The sequence below is a fragment of the Pleurodeles waltl genome, chromosome 5 (genome assembly GCF_031143425.1).
Source record: "Pleurodeles waltl isolate 20211129_DDA chromosome 5, aPleWal1.hap1.20221129, whole genome shotgun sequence".
Lineage (NCBI taxonomy): Eukaryota > Metazoa > Chordata > Amphibia > Caudata > Salamandridae > Pleurodeles > Pleurodeles waltl.
In genome coordinates, this window is record NC_090444.1 from 421,670,674 (window position 1) to 421,693,644 (window position 22,971).

The 22,971-nt window shown below is 42.2% G+C and overlaps 1 protein-coding gene across 1 annotated transcript; it reads right to left on the bottom strand.

The window, feature by feature from the left end:
• Window positions 1–2,007: 2,007 nt before the first annotated feature.
• Window positions 2,008–22,082, bottom strand: RPS27A (ribosomal protein S27a). The gene is made up of 6 exons (XM_069234183.1): window positions 21,998–22,082; window positions 21,856–21,917; window positions 15,086–15,140; window positions 13,022–13,107; window positions 3,548–3,679; window positions 2,008–2,192 (listed from the first exon to the last, which is right to left on the bottom strand). Exons 2-6 carry the CDS (start codon window positions 21,901–21,903, stop codon window positions 2,043–2,045), a joined length of 471 nt encoding a protein of 156 aa, XP_069090284.1. The 5' UTR covers window positions 21,904–21,917; window positions 21,998–22,082; the 3' UTR covers window positions 2,008–2,042.
• Window positions 22,083–22,971: the final 889 nt, after the last annotated feature.

The following is a 22,971-nucleotide window of genomic DNA, read 5'->3' on the forward strand; positions in this document are numbered from 1 at the left end:
CTTTACTTTCGGCGTCGTGGTCTCTCGGTGCCGAACCTGCTCGGAGCCACTATCTCGAGCCCGAGATTGCTGTGTGGCGGTATCTCGACCGGAGTTGGATGACTTCGCCCCCAGCATGCCCTTTTTCGGTGCCGATGATCGGTCACCTATTTTTCGGGTTAAGCCATGGCCTGTTGGCGGTGGCGTCCCCTGGGCTTTAGTGGTCTTTTCGTGAGTTTTGTGTTTCGACGTCTTACTCACGGTTTTCGGCGTTTCTTCGGGATCGATCTCAGAGTCCGATTCATGGATGGAGAATGTTTCTTCCTCCTCTTCGAAACACTCTTGTCCTGTCGGCGCCGACACCATTCGCAGCCTCCTTGCTCTTCGGTCTCTTAGTGTCTTCCTGGACCGAAACGCTCGACAGGCTTCACAAGTATCTTCCTTGTGTTCCGGCGACAAACACAAGTTACAGACCAGATGCTGATCTGTATATGGATACTTGTTATGGCATTTTGGGCAGAAGCGGAATGGGGTCCGTTCCATCAGCCTTGAAGAGCCACGTGGCCGGGCAGACTAGGCCCGACGGGGGAATCGAAAAAACCCCGAAGGGCTACTGGAGCTCTTCCAAAGTCGGTGTCGATCTGTTGTAACTAACCCGATACCGAACGCAAACAATACCGATGATTTTTCTGAGATTCTAACTAACTTTCTGACCCCAAACACGGAGCGAAAAGGAACACGTCCGAACCCGATGGCGGAAAAAAAACAATCTAAGATGGGGTCGACGCCCATGCGCAATGGAGCCGAAATGGGAGGAGTCCCTCGAAAAGACTTCTTCGAAGAAAAACAACTTGTAACACTCCGAGCCCAACACCAGATGGCGGGATGTGCACAGCATGTGTATCTGCAGCTACACATGCCATCGAACATACAATTACAATATCAGTAATGATGAAACAAGGTTAACAGATAGAGTATATAGTTCCCACTTTGGGATTAGAAAGGGTACAACTGACAGTTCACTAAAGAAGCACTCTTTCTGGAAGCAACAACTTTCTGTCTTCGCTATAGGTACAATTGTGAGTGAAGAACTATAAATGTAGTATTTTGAGAAGAGGTAGTTGGGAGTCGAAGTGAAGGCAAAGACAAGATCACTGAATTACAGAGCCTTCACATCTTTGCATTTGTTAAATAGATTGGGAAGGGACTCAGAACTGAACAAAGTGCTACCTACTACTGTTGCATAAGGTCACTTAGCGTTACATTTGAATTGATTCACGTCATTTCTTACAGAATGTACATAACCACAGCAATATTGCATTAGCTTGAGCCCAGTTATAGCTAAACTGCCTAAAAGTAGATGCAAAAGAGCTATTTCTTTTAAAGGTATGGGGTTTGTCAACGCATTTTATCTGAACTAAAAGTATACATATAATCTTCTTGCTTGAGGCTTTCAGTCCGACCTCTTCATCAATTGGTCTTTTGTCATTCACATTTAACACTTTGACTTGTTGTGTAATTCACATTTTATATCTTCCCACTACAGAACAGGCAATGGATCAGCCCACTACAGCCAGCGTTACTGCAAGTGACTACATTGTCTTTTCACAAGGAGCACAAAGTATATCCCTTAAAGTGCCAGCAGCTTCTCCTAACAAGCTTGCTAAACAATTACAGAGCAAGCACTGACAGAGCCAAATGCTGGTAGGCAAAGCAACACTACTGGCTTTGCCAATGCTGCATTTATGTAAAGCATTATCTTCCAACTGGAAGAAAGTAGCTGTGTGTTAAAAAGATCATGTTAATCCAGTAACCTTACGACTGTCACTTTGTGCCTACTTTATTGATACTGCACCTTTCAAAATGAACCATGGGGAAAAAGCAGCACAATTCATACTGGTACTGAAAGAAGCACGCCATGTATTTGTGAGCAAACAAAGCACCAAAGGTAGCAGACTGCAATGAAGATTTAGAAGCATGGACAAGTGTTGAGGAGATAGGCACAAAAAAAATAACGAAACACCCTGCTTTCTCAGCAATTGTTTTATTATTTACAAATACATTTACTTGTCTTCTGGCTTATTGAAACAGTAGGTCAGACAACACTTGCCACAGTAATGTCTATCAAAGTGGCTGGCCATGAAAACTCCAGCACCACACTCCTCAGATGGACACTCGCGGCGCAGACGGTGGATCTTTCCATTTTCGTCAACCTACAAGACAGCAAGGATTAGTACAGTCTTACAATTGTTAGCCTATTACTTTTTTTGTTATTAGCACACCAAACAAGACTGCAAATGGTTTTGACAGAAGGGTAGGGACTTAAGTGCTTATACAGCTAGCGTTACCAAGTATGGAGACAGAAAAGCACTTCGCACAGAATGTCAGCACAAATTTAAAAAAATATCAACATGTAAAATACATAACAAATTTAAGATTCCCAAAAAGCAGGGAGACCTGTTCATAACACCACAGAACATATCAAGACGACATTCCGTACTCACTACCCTTGAACGACAAAGCAGATAAAAGCATCCAGAACAAGGAGGCCAAGACTTAGAGGTACTACTTTAGGTAACACTGTTTTTCACAATAGCTGAATCTTTGTGATGTCAGGCTAAACACCACTCTTATTAACCCACTAAGAGTATAGCTGTGCTTTAAACGGATGCATAGGTTTAAGGACATGGAGCAGAGCAGGAGGTAGTTACAGCCAGTAGGACTGTACAGGTCTACTAGTAGTAGCTAGCCCAGCTACAGCATTTGTAGCCACAGAGGTAAACATTTAGTTTTAGCACTAGCTAAACTTATTAACGATCAGACAATTAGCCAAAGGAATGAAACGTGCCATGTCGGACATGGAACCCAAAGTAAAGATACAGATTACAACGTGTCAAATGTAATGGCCGAGTGCTAACAGGTGAGCTCAGCTACACTCCATGTCTTACTTTTTGGCAGTCAGAAGAAGCAGAAAGTCTGGGCATGACTAGTCAGGGATGAGGTCAACCACAGAGACAATCTACCTGACAGTGTTACTATGGTCTTAATATGGAGTCTTTCATTGAGGCAATCACTGAATGCTGCAGCAAGGTAGAGCATGAAGAAAAAGTGTGAGTGCGTACTGGACATGAAGGATGCTTTTGTGAATATTTATTTTCCAAAAGCAGGCCAATGGATTGCATATTGTAAGTTACTGGCCACTACCTTTGTGGTCTAGACATCCCTATAGATGTTAACTTTGACCTGTATGTTCCTTAGTGGCAGTTTTGCTAGTGTTAATTTAATTTGGGTTAAGGCATGAGCTCTCATTTCTTAAGCCCTGGTTTTTAACTGATGGCTTGGGAGAAGGGTCAATAGATCTTTGTAGTGCTTGTCCTTTGTGTATACATCTGCTCAAGATAATGATTTAGTGCAAAGGCTGGAAAATTGAAATACAGTACTAGTTTGTGGCACAAGTCTAGAACTTAACCTTATGCATCCATTTGTTCAGCAAATTCCCTACTGTGCATGGTCTGAGCACTCACTCTTGCAACGATTATGGGAATAATAACTGGACAAATGAACTCACCTTGTAATATTTAAGCACAGCAAGTTTAACCTTCTTTCTCTTATGCTTGTTCTTTTTGGGAGTGGTGTAAGACTTCTTCTTCCTTTTCTTAGCACCACCTCGAAGTCTTAGTACAAGATGAAGAGTAGACTCCTGTTAAACGAAAGATAAGGACTCGAGAAATTTATAACTTTTAACTGTTTAGAGAAAATAATTGTGACTACACCCCAAGCATGCTATATTATTTGTTTCCAACGCAGCAGCATCTGGCTACCAGGCACAGCAGTTTTAATATTTTTCTCCATAGAAGTCCAGCAGTAGCCATGCCAAGACACTTACTGGATAACTGTGCCCTTTACAAATTGCAAACACTAGGCAAATTTAAAAAAAAAAAAAAAAAAAAAAAAAAGCACCAATTCCTACTGTGGTTAACAGTAGACGAAGAAAATCGGTAATAATGAAAACTATAAGCTAATTGTTCATGAAAATTTTCCACTAAAAACTACCAGCTGGCAAACTGGAAATATTGAATGACTGATTAAACAAGCTGTGAAATATCAAACATGGCCTACTAAACTGCATGATCTGCCAGAGCCAGTCTAGTGGCTCATTTACTACAATCTCTTATAATTCTGACTCCAGGAGCCTTAAAACGGTACTGCTTGTCCTGCAAGTTCCTTTTATTACTCTATTTTATTCAGTTTGCCCGAAACAACTCATTTGATGAAGCAAACATTACCATTAGTGATACAATAACATTAGCATTCAACACCTTTCCGCCGAATATAATCCTGCGCTACTGCAAGAGCTCTTAGTTTGACAAGCATGTTATTTTCTTCATACTGAAGTAAACTAGAAGTCAATAGCTGTAAATAGTACCCGAGAATCTGAACTTAAGCAGACACATCTATTATGGATGAGGGCCAGAATGCCCTGCCCCTCTAGGATTCCCAAGCAGTGTTCGGGAATGCACACCAGCACTAGGACAGACAATCAGGAAAGCAGTGCAGTACAACACAGAATAAGCATTGTCAAAGCCAACAGGTCTCGCCTATGCATGAGCTGACTTTGCCAATATGTTTTAGACATGTTGTACACCAGCATAGAGCGGAATGGCAGTGTACAGTGTGCATGTGTGGTAGCGCGCTGCCCTTATAGACAACACATCTGATTGAAATGACCATTAAATCTGCGCAAATGTACAGTTTTACTGATAAAACTATAAAGTTCAGTGTGTGGTAATGGCATCACCTAGTGTACTGATTTGATTGTGTTGGAAAATGGGTTATTGGTAGGGCAGGTAGGTACCTACACCTAGCAACAAGCCACTAACCTCCACATAGGTACAGTTAGGCCTCAGTAAATTAATCCCAGCTCAACCCTTGGTAGCTTGGCAACGAGCGTCAAGGCTTAACTTAGGAGACAAAGTGTAAAGCATTCAAATATCACAAAACAGTAATTAAATAAAACACAGGAAACAGTTTAAAAATCCAAAACCAATTTATAAAAATAGTTTATATTTTTATCTTTAAAATGACACAAAAACGATTAAAATCGGTTCAGGGGAACCGGAGATATGAATTTTTAAAGAATTATTACTTTTCTAGCGCTTAGAAACAAAAAGCGCCAATCGGGTCATCTGGTTGCACCTCGACCGGGGCAAAGTCAAACTTTCAGGCCGACCGCGATGGAGCCCTGCTCGGCTACAGGTCGCGGGAGGCCTCGGTTAAAAAGTTACCTTCTGACTTAGTCTTTATTTTGAAGTTTTTCTTCACCGGGACGAACCTGCCAGTTGAATCCGACCTCCTGGAGCCCTTGTCCGGATACGCGATGTGGGTTTCCTCGGTGGAGACTTTTACCTTCGGACTTGGTCGTTTTTTCGAGATGAAAATCCTTCGACCGGGGTAAACCTGGATCTTGATCCGACGTCCATGGAGCCCTTCTCGGATACGATGGCTGGGAGGTCCCGGTCAACTTTTTACGTTCGGACTTGGTCTCTTTTTTGGATGTTTTTCTTTACCGGGACGAACCACGAAGTCAGGCCGGGTCGCGGTTGAGGCAAGCCGGCTAGAATTTCCGCGGCGGGTCGGTCCCTCTCTGGAACTTTTTTCCAAAAATTCTCAAATCTTTTCCAAACTTCTGGGGCTTCACCCAGATGTTCTTTTAAAGTTCTTTTGGGGTCCACAGCTCACCCCAAGGGTCCAGAAGTTCTGTGATGGTCCTTGGGGGTGCGGACTTCAACTCCCAGAATGCACCTGGCGCAAACTCCTTTTTGGCCACTGGACAGTGGTCAGCTGGTCGCTTTCTTCAGGTGTTGGTGCAGGGGACTCTGGTTTAGCAATTTTTCACCTGTAGCAAACAGGGAGTCCCTCCTTGAACCAGTTGAAGCCAGGCAAAGTCCTTCTTGTGGTGAAGCCCAAGTGTGCAGCTGGTGCAGTCCTTCTTTAGTTCCTTTCTTGTTGAATTCTGGAGGGGATCTGAAGTGTGGGGTCAGGTCTGCCAGTTTTATCCTTGCTCCTGGGTGAAAAGCAGGGGGGTCCTGATCCTCCAATCAGGTACAGGGTCGTCCCCCTGTGATGACCACTTCCTGGGAAGTGTGGCAAAAATCCATCCCAAAAGGCAACAGTCTCCAAAAATCCAACATGGCTGAATCTGATTTTTGGAGGTTACATCTGGCTGAGCCCACCCACTGGTGTGGCTAAAAATCATAAACACACCCCTCTCCTGATCTAATCAAGGGGGCACCTAGTTGTCTGGGGTTGCAGGATGTGGGGGTGTTGTTGGGTGCTCCAAATGTCCTTCTCTGCCTTTGAAGACCAGTTTGGCCGCCCTCCCCCTTCCTGCCTCACCATCTGCTGAGGGGAGATTCTCTCCCCCAAGCACATTCCTTTGTGTGAAGCCTGGCCACTTCACACCTCATCAAGGCAGCCTGGCAGAAGCTGCTGCAGGCTGGCCAATCAGAGCACAGCAGCAAAAACAATGCAGAGCTGAAATTGGCAACTTTTTAGGTAAAGTCTAAACTTTTTACCTGGACAAGTTATATTAAATCCAACAACTGGAAGTTGTGGGATTTATTACAACAATCAATTTGATACCAAATTCTTGGTATGTAACATTTAAGGAGACTTTAAAATTTAAAATAAAGTCTGCCCATTCTAGCCTATGAAGGCCATTTACTTCCATGAGGGAAAAACGAATTTGGCTGTTTTTACCTCACCAGGGCTTATAAATCTATTTTTATAAAGTCCCTGCTTATAGTTACATGGCACCCAGCCCTAGGGGCACATAGGGCACATCTTAGGGGTGACATATGTAAAAATAAGGTAGTTTAAGACTTTGGAAGTACCTTTAATTCCAAAGTCGAATTTGCATATAACTTTAATTTAAAAGCAGCCAGCAAGGCAGGCTTGCTTTTAAAATGACACTGGGCACCTCAGCAATGCACCTAGGTGTGCACCACCTATGCTGTGGTCCCTAAACCTACATGCCCTACCATATACTAGGGACTTATAGGTAGGTTAACTTATCCAATTATAATTAGCCTAATTTGCATATCCATTTTACACAGAGCACAGGCCCTGGGACTGGTTAGCAGTACCCAGGGCACCATCAGAGTCAGGAAAACACCAGCAAAAAGTGGAAAAATGGGGGCAAAAAGTTAGGGGGCCTCTGCAATCAGCCCTGTTTTCCCACAGATTGTATTAAAATAAGTTTCTAGCACACCTCGGAATTGCAAACAATGCTTCATTTAGGTGGCCCCACTTTGAATTCTGAAGATTTTCAGAGTATATAATTTATATGTTGTGCGCAAAAAAAAAAAAAAAAAACCCACACACACCACTAGATTGCCACCAGAAAATCCTCGCATCGAAGTCAGGAACGTGGAGCAAATAGTTATGACAAATCAGAGCCTAGCTTAGAATAACCTAAGCAATGAGCACAAACAGCACCCCATAGTCGATGTAGATCTAGCTCAACATAGGTTGATATAACACTGCAATAATTGCCATAGCTGAGAGTTTAGGGGGACAAACTCCAAAGAACTCTACAGTGATAACCCAGTGTATGGTTATTTAAATAACATGTGCCACACCCCTGGCTGTCTTAACCCCACCAAGGTGCTTAAGATAGCCACACCCATGCATGAAAGTTTAGAAGGCTACAAGTCATGCACCACATTTCTCCTCTAAAGGCCACCTACAAAGGAAAAAACTTCAACCTTCAAATTAGGTCACACACTAGGACTGGGGCGGTCGTTTGAAACTCTAAGTGTCCACACAACTCGCTGCCAAATCCCCCACCAAGAGAATCCGCGCTACCCACAATTCCACCGAACTCCAAAAGAGCAGAAAGGAGCAAACAAAAATGCTGTGAATCCCAGTAGCCGGCGAAGGGTGCCGTATTTTAAAAAAAAGCCTGCGACAGTGCAGGAGATATTATCACAAAACATTTGCTGTCAATAGCTCGCCTTTCTGCTTTATCTCATAGCTAAGATTCCACGTTATAGTGACAACTACAAACAGGTTCCTTAAAGCACAGGGCCAAGTTCTGGATGCTAATCAAAAGGTCGACCGGCAGCAGAGGCCGATGACCACCAGAACCCTCCTCCTTTGCAAAACAGACAGCAGCCGCCTCAAGCATTGATAGGAGACTAGACGTCACTGCTATATGTTTATTTCCGCTCTCGGCAGATCCTGCTGCACTGAAACTTCACAGACTGACCTGCATCGGTAAAGACCACAGACCAAGTAGTACATTTGCTAACACAAAAAGGATACAAATGCGTTTTTGGCTGCAATATTTGACAACCCAGGCTTCAAAATCTTTTTGGGAGAAAGAGAGAGAGAAAGAAGCCTTAAACTTGCCTCTAGTCCAACACTTCACACCTGTCAGTCCCTCAGGGATATTCGCTGTCTAGAACACTTAACATTTCAGTTGGCCTAAAAGCCCAAATGCTGAAGTTACTATATTGTCTACCTCTTCAAGTTTCATCTTCGAGCACAGCTTAATCACATACAAGACCAGCTCAGGCAGACGTCGCTAGAACCGGACATTGCCGGACTCAAAACTAACAAAAATAAAATCGAGAAGGGAGGCAGTCTTCATCTACCATACAGGATCTGTAAAAATCAAATAATTTCAAGGAACTGAAGACCTCACAAGTGACAACACCCTACAGTCTACTGGTAACCCATCTCAACATTCAGCTACAACCAAAACTACTAGAAACAGCATCTTAGGGTTATGTCAGTATTCAGTGCTTCTTATCTCTCCAGCTAAGATCGTGCTCTACAAATACCTTTTGCATGCTATGGTTACTATTGTGATATCAACCATAAAGTTTGTTAGTGTAACTTTAGTTATTGCACGTCAACAGCAATAGTGTTCCTTCACAATCATGCTCCATCCTACTATAATAAAAGCATAATTTTACATTCAACTTGGCTGCTCACGTCTTTGTGAGAAACTGAATAATGTTGCTGTCCTTTATTCAAACTGTTTAGCTTTACCTGCATTTGCTGTAGAATCCCACCTTTCTTTCAGCTATGCTGCTAAACTACCTGGATGTTCACCTGGATGAACCTGAAATTTAATAAGGGCTATTCCTAAAATGAAAGCACCCGTTTCTTTGACACTGTTGGAAATTGCTCTTTCTGAAGGGTTCTCCGTCTTTTTGCGTCCGACTTGAGCTTTGTACTCCATTTCGTTTTTGCTGGTTTTAGTACTCTGCCTACTTTACTACTGCTGACAAGTGCTAAAGTGCAAGTGCTCCCTGTCTAAATGGTATTAATTATTGGTTTATCCATGATTGGCATACTTGGTTCACTAGTAAGTACAGTGCAGTGTGTGCTCAGGGCCTGTAAATTAAATGCTACTAGTGGGCCTGCAGCACTTGTGCCATTTACATGAGTAGCCCTGTAACCATGTCTCAGGCCTGCCACTGAAGTGTCTGTGGGCAGTCTTAAACGACCATTTCAACCTGGCAAGAGCACCTACTTGCCAGGTCCAAACCTTCCCTTTTACTACATGTACGTCCCCCCTAAGGTAGGCCCAAGACAGTCCCATGGGCAGGGTGCAGTGCATTCAAGAGGTAAGAAATTTACTGGTGTGTTTTCCATGTACGGATAGTGAAATACTGCTACGTTCTTTTTTCACTATTGCAAGGCCCATCTCTCCAATAGGTTAACATGAGGATGACCTTGAAATCTCTTTCAAGTGTAGTTCCCTATTGGGAAAAGCCAGACGTGGAGTTTGGGGTCTCTGAACACACAATTTAACAATACATCTCTTGGTTAAGTTGGTTTTTATATTGTAAGTTTGAAAATGCCACTTTCAGAAAGTAGGCATTTTTCTTGTTCAAGTATTCAGTGCTTCTGTCTGTCTGTAGGATACATGTCTGGGTAAGGAGGACAGTTGGGCTGTTTGTGAATTCAGTCTAGACCAAGGATACTCAAAGTACGGCCCGCGGGCCTCATGCGGCCCCTCTGACCTGTACATGCGGCCCCTGGGGCAACAGGAGCACTGGGCAGCTGTTTGCTCGACTCCGCACTAACAAATATTAAATACACACACAATCATTTATTTCAAACTTAATTGGTGGTAAAGGAAGTAACTAGGGACTCCTGCACTTAACTTTAAAAACACCTTCATGTTTAAAGATATCTTGCAGCATAAGTGTAAAACTAAGACAGTCTCTTCAATATTAAGTGTATTTAGTTAACATGCAGAACCTTTTTGCCTTAAAATAAATTGTACTATCAGTGCATTGAAATGTATTCCTTTTAAAGTGATAGTTTTCAAACATAAATTTGGAAACAATTATGTCCCTTATCCTGAGAACACCACAATAGTAAATTAAAGAGGCAAGTCACTTGGTATGTGCACTTTATGTATGATAGGAACCCAGGCCACCCATAAACAACATTATAGTTTATTAAATCAAACATAGAAGCAGGTTTTGTACAGCGCACACCATGAATCATGTATTTCGAGGTCATCTTAAATGTGATAATGCAGAAAAAGGAGGAAAAGTGACACTAAACAATTGCCTGGGATCACACAATTTGGAAAAGTGAGTAAGCCGGGATTCATTCCAGGTTTTCTGGTTTCCCATTGTTTATTTCAGCCACTAGATGTATATCCTTTGCTTCCCCTACACCTACCTTGCCACCAATCCCCTAGTCACCCCACCCGACTGCCACCTCCCTGGCATCAATGCGGCCCCCAGGCATGTCACAGACCCAACTTTTTGGCCCCTGAGAAAATGTTTGCGAGTACCCATGGTCTAGACAGTCACACAAAGGGAGTGGAGGCGTGCCCTGCAAATTCTGATGGGTCTTCTTGGGCTGGAGTGGCCAACACTTGTTCCTGAATAGGGCTGTGCCTACCCGTACACAAAGAAGTCTCCAATCCCCTGGAGTATGTCTGGGCTCAGGACAGGAAAGGCAGGGTCTTGTGCACTACAAAGATTTTCCTTTAAAGTTTGCCTGCTTCAAAGGCAGAAATGAGTATAAATACTGTACCTCTGACCCCCACCAAATTACAATCATTCTGGACTGAGGACATTCTGCCAGGAAGAAGGGCCAAGTGCTGTAGGAGGGTCTGCCACTCTGCCTGTTACTTGGTTGTGCTGACCTGCTGCTACTGTCCTAGGAGTGAAAGGACTGGACTTTGCTTCTGAGGCATCAATATCTCACCTACCCTGTACACCAGTAAGGAATTGAGGCTGCGTGCCTGGAAATCAACACATTGCCTTTCCTGTGAGCAAAGAACGGACGCATCACCTCCCCTGCGCAGTAAGGAACCAAGGCATTACTTTGACTCCTCACCTCCCTAGCGGCCCGCATAGTTGGACGCATCCCAGGTACTTTGTGCTAAAAACATACTATCATCAATTCCTATGGATTATAACTAATTTCAACCTTTAAAAGTACATCTTTAATTGCGTGTCAGATATGTTGTTTTGGTCTCGTTTTACTCAGATAAATATTTTTAGAAACTTGTGTGGTGTACTTTTGTAGTGTTTTCACTGTATTACTATGTGTGTACACAAATAATTTACACGTTGCCTCGGAGATAAGCCTGACTTCTCGTGCCAAGCTACCAAGGGAAAGGTGAGAAGGTGTTCTCTTAGCTGTGTGGCCCCTTTATCCTGACTAGAGTGAGGGTCCCTACTGGGACCGGGTGCAAACCACTGCCAACTAGAGACCTCATTTCTAACACACAGGATACTTTATCAATCCATTCCCTTTTCCCTGTATATTGATGCTTCCCACTAATGAAATGTACTGCACTCACCTACCTCACCGGCAAAGCAAATACATCTGGCCTTAAGCATGTGAATTGTTCGATATCTTTGGAAACATATGGAACAGGCATTCAATATTTAAAACAAATAAATTGGCCTATCAGCTCTAACACTTAAGTGGGTAATTTCTTAGGTAGATGTGTCCATGTCCCTAAGCAAAATGCCATCATCCAGTCAAGAGTTGAAGTTGGCTGACCTACTGCCCTGTAGAGTGGTTGGCGCAGGTAAAATGTGAATGCCTCTTGGGTAGTCCAGAAGGCTACCTGAAGGCAGATCTGTATCTGTTATGAAGGTTTTGGAAAATCTGTTTAGAACAAAACACTTAAAGCCTCTTCCAGGCCAGACACAACATAAAAGCTCAATTTTATACAAGGCTGCCTTCATGAAAAAAGGCCAGATTCTACCCTTTTCAAGGAAGCCCACATGAAGTCTGTCAACCTGCTAGCATTTGTCAGATTAGAAGGCAATACATTGGTTGGTTAATAGCCATAAGAAATGTGCAGTGATTTGGCATACTCAGAGCAATTTTATTTAGTCTGACCAATCTAGTTTGCCGTCCTTGATGTACTAAGACCGCAACATTGCACGCTATTAAATGGTCTCAGAGGTGAGGGTTCTTTCTACTTCAAGTTCAGCCACTTTCGGCAGCTTCCCCAGGGACCTTGGAACAAAGGTATTACTACTGGCTACATTTCAGAACGTTATGAATAAACCCATTTACGCTGGCTGTTTAGTCTATGGTAAATGTTATTTTTATTTTCTGCAGTATAGCGATTCTACCCTACATTTTAATATTTTGTACATAACCAGATCATTTTTAGAGAGCCCAGATACTTCAGGGGCTAGGACTCACTATACCAAATCTGATAATACAAAAGTGTAGTTACCTTATGTTTTAATTCCCCCAACCAGGGAAAACAGACGTGTGCCATAAGATAAAACCCAAGGGAGGCTCCGAATTTCACCAGTAGTAATTTCCTACTTGAAAACCTCTTTAATAAACCTGCACACTCCAGCCCAGTCTATTTTGTTTTTTTGCACTAGCTTACTGGTAGAGATGAAGAGAAAATAGAGTATTAATACTCCTTTTAGGAAATGGGAGTGGAATACAAAAAATATATATATATTTCCTGAGATCTGAGTGAAGTCTGTAACGCAAGTGCATAGCATATCCAGAAACACCACACCTTTTGAATGTTGTAGTCAGACAAAGTGCGTCCGTCTTCCAGCTGTTTGCCAGCAAAAATCAGTCGCTGCTGATCAGGAGGAATTCCTAATGAAAGAAAAAGCATATATTAACACCACAATTTAAGAAAATTTTTACCAAAAAATATTGAAATGTACGGTTTTGCATGCACTGCAATTTGTGGAATAGACGCCTCGTCACTGGTAGTAAGCACTATACAAATACAATTTATAAGTTGAAAAGTACTCCTCAAAAAACAATGCTTTTGTAATGCAATTGCATTTATATAGTAGTTACTAGCTCTGACGAGGGAGTTGGCGCGATTACGCTGGACAGCATGATCCGTTAGCTGTGAATCCAATGGTATATTGGTTAGGAATAGTCTTGCACACTCAGGCAAACCATTCCATGCACTCCCTCCAGTGCTTTCTGGTTGTTTACACGAATATTAGTTGTGTGCTCAACAGTGGGGCCAGGGGATACGTGTGTTCATGCAGATGATTGGCTATCTTAATAGATGTGCTAGATAAGTTAGGCATTTCTATGTTCCAGTGGAATGACTTTCAATGAAGTGGTTATGGAGTTTGAAATTAATTTGGAACTATTTTTTGAAATTCATTAAGCTTAAGGCAAGCATGCATGTGACTTGGATGCCCGTGCTCAGAGCAATGAGAAGTTTTGTTTAAATGTCAGTTCATATGCTGGATCTTAGAAATCGAGGATGCTTTTTGAGAGGAATACAATTTGAAGATAAAAGACTAGAAAATTAATTTAAACGTGAAGACAGTGCTATATTATAGCTGCTTTTGATAGGCACCAGTGCCCTTGAGTGCGCCCTTAAATGCCATGCAGCACACAATCTGATGGCATGCAACTTAATCCTCACTTTATTTATAAATAAATGTTTTAGTGGTGTTCACTGCTAGGCTGCTCTTAGACCACTGTTCAATAAGGAGCTGATCAGCTCAGGGGTGGTAAAGTAAAGGCGTGATGCATGGATACTGGGTAATCTAGAGTTTAAGGCTCCACTAAATGGAACCAGTAGCATCAACATCGTAGCAATTTGAGAATAGACGGGCAACTAATATACACTTCACCAATAAGGTGTGCCACCTGTTTTATTTTAAGTTTGGCTCATAGTATCAATTGCAGGGCAAAGTGTGGGAGGGGATTTGGATGCCTCTGGTTTGATACTGCACAAAATTGAGAGCTTCCCTAGACAGTGACGTTTACTGCCTACATGCTGCGGGTGGGTGAAGATCCAATCACAGGGTTGAAGGGGTAGTCACAGGCTCCTTTTAGAAATGTTAGACTTATCGAGGACAGTGCCCTTTGTTACATGATAGATGTAAAGTGTGGGAACCTTTAGGGGAGGCCGATCCTTCGGTCTTCATTGATAACACTTTCAATTGGACTTATCACAGGTAAGTGCAGAAAGGTCACACCTTTGTGCCTGTTTTGGAAGGTCCAGCCAGAGAATACAGTGCTGTGAGGGGCATCACTTCTAACACTTCTGTTAAGATAGCAAGAGGTTTTGCTTGGAATCCTTAAGGCCTTAAGTGGACACATCAATAAATCATATACACCTTTAAACCTGCTTTCACAACTTAATTCTGGGTTGCAATTTCTTACAGCCAAAGAATGGACATGCAGATGGTCACAAGGAAGGTTTTTATGTCCCACAGAAGATAACTGTCCACATCTCTTCTCATGACCTGCTAGAGCATAACTTACCGTGCCTAACAACTATCACAGAAAACATTTTTCACAGGACCCATCACAAAGAGGTTTCACCACAATATTAATCGGTTCTTAACCGAATGCTCTGATCCATAACAAAATAGCTTGCGCAGGCCAAAGATGCTTTCCACTAAAATAAAGTACGCAAAATAGGAAGGGGGGGTTTAAAAAAAAAAAAACCTTAGCACACATACTGAACTCAAACACAGATTACGTTCCTTTAGTGCCTCGCAGGGCATAATGTAGTTAATTCAGGCAGCAAAAATAGAACATGTTTGAAAGAATATGGACCACACAAGCACTTAGTGAGGGGGTAGTAACATACCTTCCTTATCCTGAATTTTAGCCTTCACATTTTCGATTGTATCAGAAGGTTCAACCTAAGAAACAAAACAGTTAAGCTATTAAACTCTAATTGTGGCGATCTATTTCAAACTCATATTATTATTATCGAAACAATTAATATGTTAAACTGCACAGCAAAATATGAGGTCATATTGATCAAAAGGCCAAGTTAACATGCCAAAGAAAATAAACTATATACACCAAGCTTGCTACATAACCAACAAATTGATACAAACATTGATTTTCAGTGGCATTTCAATGTATTACAATAGAAATATAAATACTGTGGCAAGCATCTTTCAAATATGCTGACAGAACACAGGCTGCAGACGTTCATTTCACAACAACCAATTTGCTTCGAGAATCTACAGAGGTCAGGACACTCCCGGGACGTTCCTAACGGAGCATAAATTAGGTTTTTCAATTTGGAACTGGGGATCGCTTTTTAATAGAGACTCAAATTCTAAATTACGAATTCCTATGGAATTTGGTGCAAGTGGTTTTCCTTCTGCGTTAATTGTTCAGTAGGTTATTAGCATAAGTTTTAATTTCATGGGAAACCATATAATATGGCATGGGAAGTTTAAAATCCCTGTTCTCGTATCACTTCCTGCAATGAGAATATGGCAGCTAACCAGACTTCAATAAAACAAAACTTCCAATATTACTGGCTGCCAACTTGAATACCAAGGTTTCAAACAAATATCTGGGTTTACTGAAATGAAGAGCACAAACAGACATGGAACATTCATGTGATTGTGCTGCCTACTGAAAAGTCGACTTTTAGAGGTACACTCTTATTGGGTTCACTATTGGATTAAGAGTCATAGTATGGAATGGGCAAGTGAACGGCGACAGCGTCACTATTTAAACACATGGTAACAAATGGCAGCAACAGGGAATAACACTTTCTTGCAGTAATAAACAGCAGTCCAACAATGTATGGGTCTTCTTTCTGGGTTATAGGCAAAATTTCCAGTGATCCATGAGTAAATACAGCAGTCAATCAGTAGTTTTCCACTTTCCAACACATATTTATGCAACAGTAGACAAGTTTCATTTTACGCAGGCATCTTCATGACTGATGTTTACCTAATACACAATACCACTCAATCCAGATTGTGGATATCACAGAGCACGAATACCATCCTCCCAGGTGTCAACCAACGACAGCCAAAGAATGGAAGTTAACTGTACCAAATGTAGTGTATCTGCAGTGTTAAGTATTTAATAAAACTAATGAGGTATGGACACATGCAAGATATAAAACACCACACCACTGTCAGTCGTACTGCACAACCATGTCTAATCTACCACCTACATCTCCCCAATTGACATTGCCTAAATTGCTTTTAAGTGCCTCGTATATGGTATCAGGGGTACCTAGGGTTTCTAAGTTAGTGAATCCCCAGGGACTGCAGCACTTGTTATTCCACCCCGAGTGGGGCAACAAGTTTTAAAATATTGTAGTTTTAAACTGCTAACTCAACTTTGCATTTAAAGTAATTGCTTGATAGAGGGCTGCTAGGCGAGCAGGCATATGTTCAACATACGAGGGCCTGGATTCCAGAATTTGGGAGATAAAATCAGGGCACAGCCCCTAGCCATATAGTATGGGATATGCTTAAAGCAGCTATTAAAAGTAGAGACTTCGATTTGGTGTAAGGAAGGAGAGGGCACGCTCTAAATGGTTGGAGGTAGCTAAAGCAGAGCTTGCTTAACTTGAACTGCGGATAGGGGAGGCAGCAAGAAATTATTCTATGTTGGGAATTCTAAACAAGATCGCAGTGGTAAAAGCTGAAATCCAATTAAATCAATTCAATCATAGTGGCAACAGATCACCTAATCACCTAAAAACACTATTACACAAAATCTAATTATATACAAATCTAACAAAAAACACAACCAAAAAATTCCCAACAATTCCCTTCAGGCACCGTAATACATAAAATATAAGCTGCTTGGCCATCCAGTGGCAAGCAGTCACCAATACAGGTAGTGGCAGTTATAGAAGGAAAGTATCTAGCAGCAGTGAAAAAATTCAATCACTGGAATAAATGTCTGATACAATCCACAGGTTATTCAATCACAATGTTCAGGAATTCCAACAGTCACTCCATAGAGGTTATAGTCGACGCGTTTCGGCCTTAACAAATCCGGCTTCCTCAGGACAATGGAAACAGTGCCTTAACTCAGTGCAATCATGGGCTGCACAAGCGGTGATTCAATAAGAGGCGCAGCCACGCTGCTGCTTTACATCAAGAAGCTGGCAACCAACTTTCAAAGGTAAGACCTTCGCCGTATGCCGCGCTGAATCAACGCGTGTTTAAATAAACAACTCGCCAGGCCTTCACCACGCGTCCTTTGAAGTTTTCGCTTAGATATTTGGTATATATTTATCCCTGTTGGATATTTTGATTTCTGTATTGTTATTGGCCCTAATCTAGTGGGGTTATAGGGACCTCCCCTCCGTAAATTTGACACCGACAGGAATGTTATGAGTATAGTTAAAAGGTTGGTAAGCTCTTGACTTTAAAAGTAAGGCAAAAAACTACCTATGGCTGTATTAATGCGCTTGAAGACAAAGATGGCCAAATGGCAAGTGATAATCTAGAAGTTTTAAGGGTATTCAGGAAATTCTATCAGAAACTATATTCATCCGTATATAGCTAATATCTCGTTGGGACAGCTGCATGAACGGGGAAAAAAGAAAATTAGAGGCTCCTCTGATGGACGAGGAGATTAGAGCAGCTGTCAACACCCTTTCAAGTGGCAAGGCTGCTGGCCCAGATAAGATCCCCCCTGCGTAAAAATAATATTGGGCCAGGGTTCATTAGGGCTATTAAGAATTTATATTGAAACCCGATGGCCAAAATACAAGTAATAGGATTGGAGTCGGAACCTATCTTTATCTCGAGGGGTACAAGGCAGGGGTATCTGTGCTCACCATTGATGTTTGCTTTATATATTGACCCACTTATCAGGAAACTGCTAGATAGAAGAGTAATTAAGTCACTGAAATTGGTAGGTAGAAGCTCCAAAATACTGGTCTATGCAGACGATCTAGCAGTTGTAACTCCCGACCCAGTGACTGCAATAGCAGAGATAGAACAAGAGACCGTACGATTTGGGAGAGTCTCTGGGTATCTTTTAAACAATGATAAATGTCAAATTATGACCAACGCTTGGATAAATATGGAGGATGAGCATAAGGCGACGCAGGTTAAGTATTTGGGGGCCAGACTGTCACCCAATCTGGATGAAATAGTGGGTACTCACATCCAGTCTATTATAGGCCAACACCATGCCAATTTGGAAATACATTCCTTACCCTAATAAGTTTCTATTCGGGCACTCAGAGGCAGCACTATGAACTGTTCCTACTCTATGTATCTGACCCAGTTTTTGGCTTGCCAACACTGCCAACTTTGCATTGCATTTTTACTAATGTGCTCCCTCCCCCCCCCCCCAATCATTTTGTCCATACTTAGTGAGCTGTGTGCTTCAAAAAGGTAAACCACCTTTGAAAAGCAAGTGGGGAACAAATGGAAGGAGGGCTGCTCTACAGCAGAGGAATAAAGGCTAACACCAAGGACAGGAAAGGGGGAAGCCAGTCGTCAAACCGGTTTTCCAGGGCATGTAGCTTTTGTTTCAATGTATTCTTTGTGCCCTTCTTCTCAATGGTTATGCTTGCCATAGGACCCATCTTTCATTAAGTTATTGAGAATTATTATAAGATTATCTGAACACTGGTTGACGCTGCACATTTGTGTGAATAAAAAGTTATTTTCTGGATGGTTCGGAGTAATTTGGGTGACTTGATATGCTGGTGCTAGTTAGTATACTGTACTTGCCAGAGTCACTACATCAATCATTTGACATCATGACAATATGTATGTTTATTTTTTAAAATAATGTACACACTCCAATGAATCTCTATTTGGATGCTCGTGAGTAGCACAATATACTGTTATTACCCAGGGTACTCACTTACAGCCTATTACAGGCCAGCACCATGCCAATTTGGAAATACATTTCTTACCCTACTAAATTTCTATTCGGATACTCAGAGGCAGCACTATGAACTGTTTATACTCTATGATTCTGACCCAGTTTTTGGCTTGCCAACACCACCAACTTTGCATTGCATTTTACCTACTCATTCTAACAGACTTTTCAGCATCATTCTGTGGTGGGGGGCTCATGTTCCACAGGTTAGATTCGGTTTTTGCACAGTACTATTGGACAATGTTCTCTTTAAATTGGATACCGGGTATGCGACACTGCACGTTATTCCTTTAAATGTTTAGTTACTAGCCGTTCTGACACGAACAGAATTGTGCGAGCTAATTTGAGTGTACTAATGCCACTGTTAGACTTTTCAAGTACACACCCAATGAGGCTTTACTGCTTGCTATTTGGTAAGCATAATTAACCCATGCTTGGAATTAATACTAATTTGATATTAGTATCAGACAGTACTACATGTTACTGCATGATCGTGCAGCACGACTGACACTGGTGTGGTGTTTGTTGGCATGTATTTGTACCTCGTTATTTTTTTATTTAAATAGACTGATTACACACTTATGGTCTCTCCCGAACACAGGAAGCACGCTACATTTGGTAAAACTGCTTGCACACTCGGGCTGGAATTGGCTGACAACTGGGGATGGCATTCAGGTTCTATGAATTATACATAATCTGGACTGAGTGAGATTGTGTATTATGCGCATTATTACCGCCACGAAAAGGTCTCCATTAGATTAAATATGTCGACTGTATGTTACATAATTTTCGTTGGAAACTGGAAATCTACTGATTCACTGTTGTATATAATCAGATCACTTGAAACTTTGGGAATAAACCAGAAAGAAGACAAACATTGGACTGTTTATTACTACAAAGAAGTGTTATTTACGCTATTACTGTCTGGATGTTATAATACAACTGTAAAGGGTGGATTTGCCTGCATTTCATGCCTTCTTCCTCCTTTGCAATGTTAACTTAAAATGGAAACCAGCTCTCAGCTGCTCGTTTACCTCTAAAAAGCACATGAGAATGACATAGGTGCTTAAGGGTGCATAGGACCATAACCACCTGTCTATGCTGCATCGCTGCAAATCTCAGGGCAGAGTTGTAAGAGCATCGCGTGACGCCTTTTGCTTCCGATTGGGTTTGGAGCACCGTTTAACCTCCCTTTCCAAGATTCTCCCAAATCTTGGTGGTAATGAGTGTCCGTACACTGTTCTTTAATTTCAATCGGACTTTGCACACGGTACCCAAGTCACTCGTTATTACAGACACCATCTCCAGCCCTGAACTTTTCACACAAATTGCCGAGTGTTAACCTAATCGGTTCATTGAAAGCAAAAAGCAGCTACTAAACCAAGAATGTATTAGGTTGTCACAAGTCCTGGACTGTAAATAAGTGTCTGTAGTGACCGGGAAGAAGGTGATCATCCTACCTCAGATAGATCTCATCAATGTACATTTAAAGGAATGCAACATATAACAAAAAAATATGGACATCTGTGTCACCAGCATGCTTAGCTTCAGTTAATATGGGCATTGCTGCAGGGCGTACCTGACCCTCAGGAATCTACATTAAAATTATGAGCATAAGGCACGTTCGTTTTAGACCACATTCCGGTTCTACTGCAATAGCTAGCAGATAATACGTTACTACTAAACCACCACCAATGGCATCGGGGTGCCAAACAAACCATAAAATACCATTTCACAAAGTCTGCGGTTGACACAAACCAACGGTTTAAAAATGCAGGGCCAGGAGGTAACCGTACTAATGAACGCTGCACTAAACCATTGATTTTCGTGCATTTCTGTAAAACAAGAGCTAAAGTAATGCACGATCTTCGCTGTCGATGTGCTATGGGGAAAATGTCGTTTCTGGCTACAATAATTAACACCTATTTATGTAACATTCGAATTCCCGTAACATTCACCATTCTTTTATAAGTATACATTCAAATTCGACCTTTTCAACCCGAGCACATCCTTGCATTTATCGGGTTCTGCATGCAAGTTTACGTACGCTGTTCGGTAATACTGTGAAAGAAAAAGAAAACTTTTAACACAAAAAGTCATGCCGACGACCGCCCACTAGACTAAAGCAGATATCTCATCTGGTGACAATTTTCAAGCTAACACCCGCCCAACTGCGAGCAGGAATCTAGCGTCCAATTTTCAGAGACAACTGCCCAAGTTAAGTTTTTGCCAAATATAAACACAATATCGTCCATGCATATCATCACTATACAGTCTGTCTAATGCTTCACGTCACATAAGAAAAGCAAGGGCTCGTGCAAGCTGCTGAATACTAACGCATTTCATCATTAAGCAAGAAAGGAAACATTAGCACCGGTCGCCCCGCTGATAGCGACGTGGAATCCCTCACTCTGAACAAGTCACAAACTTTTGGCTCAACAAAAAACGGGCTACGAGTATGCATTAACAGTAGAGTAAAAAAAAAAAAAAAACACGATTAAGAAATGCCATGCGGAGAAGAGTGCGGTAGGCAGTACGCTCGGCCACGCACGTGTGGTTTGCAAGGCTTGGCCCGACGGAGGATTTGAAGCAGGGACTTTAGCCGAAAGCCACCGGTCTGGCTAAGATCAGGAACTAGGTAGGGTGTGTAGAGCACATACGCTTTAGTGCCAGGCCCCACTCACATCCTACAGGACCCGAAACAGAAGTCAGTACCGTTACCGGCGGCCCACAGTCACTTACCTCTAGGGTGATGGTTTTGCCCGTCAGGGTCTTCACGAAGATCTGCATGGCGGCGGCTCCACCTGCGGAGATACACCGAAAGTTTAGCAAGGAAACGACCCCTCTCAAGTAGTCCAAACCCCGGAGCAAAAACAGCACTCACCTCCTCCCAATGGCGGACGGCGAGAAAAGGACCTTCTGCGCACGCTACGGGGTTTTCCTGAGGCCTGCCAGGGTGCACAGGCGGCTTGCGCACTGCCTGTCAGGAAATAAATTAGTTCAAAATACTCTTCCGCTGCTGCTCCGAAGGAAGTGTTATCCTGTGGAACCGCTAGCGTGGTTTAGACACTTAATTAACGTAAAGTATAATTTTAAGGAAATGCATAGCAAATTTTAAAAGGTGGAAGAACACGGACCCATAGGACCCAAGGAATAGCAGCTAACTTAGCGGCCATTTCGGAAAGCTGGGCAGTACCGCTTTTTCATTAGAAACACTCGATGAACATTGTTTTTTCAAAGTTACACTTTAAAAGTGGAAGTAATAATTGTAAATATTGATTAGGAAGTGCGTGCCACTGTATATAATTGAATAAGTACTTCGAACTCAAATATTTCCTTTTATTTTTTTTCCCCATGGCCCAAGATGTAAAAACGTTCTTCTCTCAAACAATTATCGAAAGCTTCCCTTAATTATTTGCTGCCTCTAACAACCTAGAGTAAAACCTCAACAGTAAACAAAAACACATTACCTTATGTTAAATCTAGAAATAAGGGCAGGGACGTCATTCCAATATGGCTGCCAAGTATCAACGCCAACCCTAGAATCAAGGCTAATTTCTACGATGGAGGCTGGAGGTTCAGTCACTATAACTCGAAGGGACAACGCAAAGGTGCATACTGCGAATTGTTGTTCCTGATGGCTTCCGGGCGCTCGTTGCAACTTGCCAGCCTAGAAGCACCCATCTAGCGCTATCAGGCAGTATGGCTACTAAGAATAGATCTGAGAAGAGTGCGATCGTATTTTTCAATACAAGGCGCATTGTTTCCCTTTGAGCGAGGACTGCTCCTTTTGGGAGTCCAATAGATTAACCAAGACGAAAGATACAAGCCACCGTTACTTGATTCTGGGGCTACCAG

Bases quoted from the DNA above. Each gene is read 5' to 3' on its own strand.
- RPS27A (XM_069234183.1), bottom strand. From the start codon at position 21,903: ATGCAGATCTTCGTGAAGACCCTGACGGGCAAAACCATCACCCTAGAG. The intron at 13,108-15,085 runs GTATGTTACTAC...TTCTTTCATTAG, and splicing joins TAAAATTCAGGATAAGGAAG to GAATTCCTCCTGATCAGCAG. The intron at 3,680-13,021 runs GTGTGGTGTTTC...TTCGTTTAACAG, and splicing joins CTGACTACAACATTCAAAAG to GAGTCTACTCTTCATCTTGT.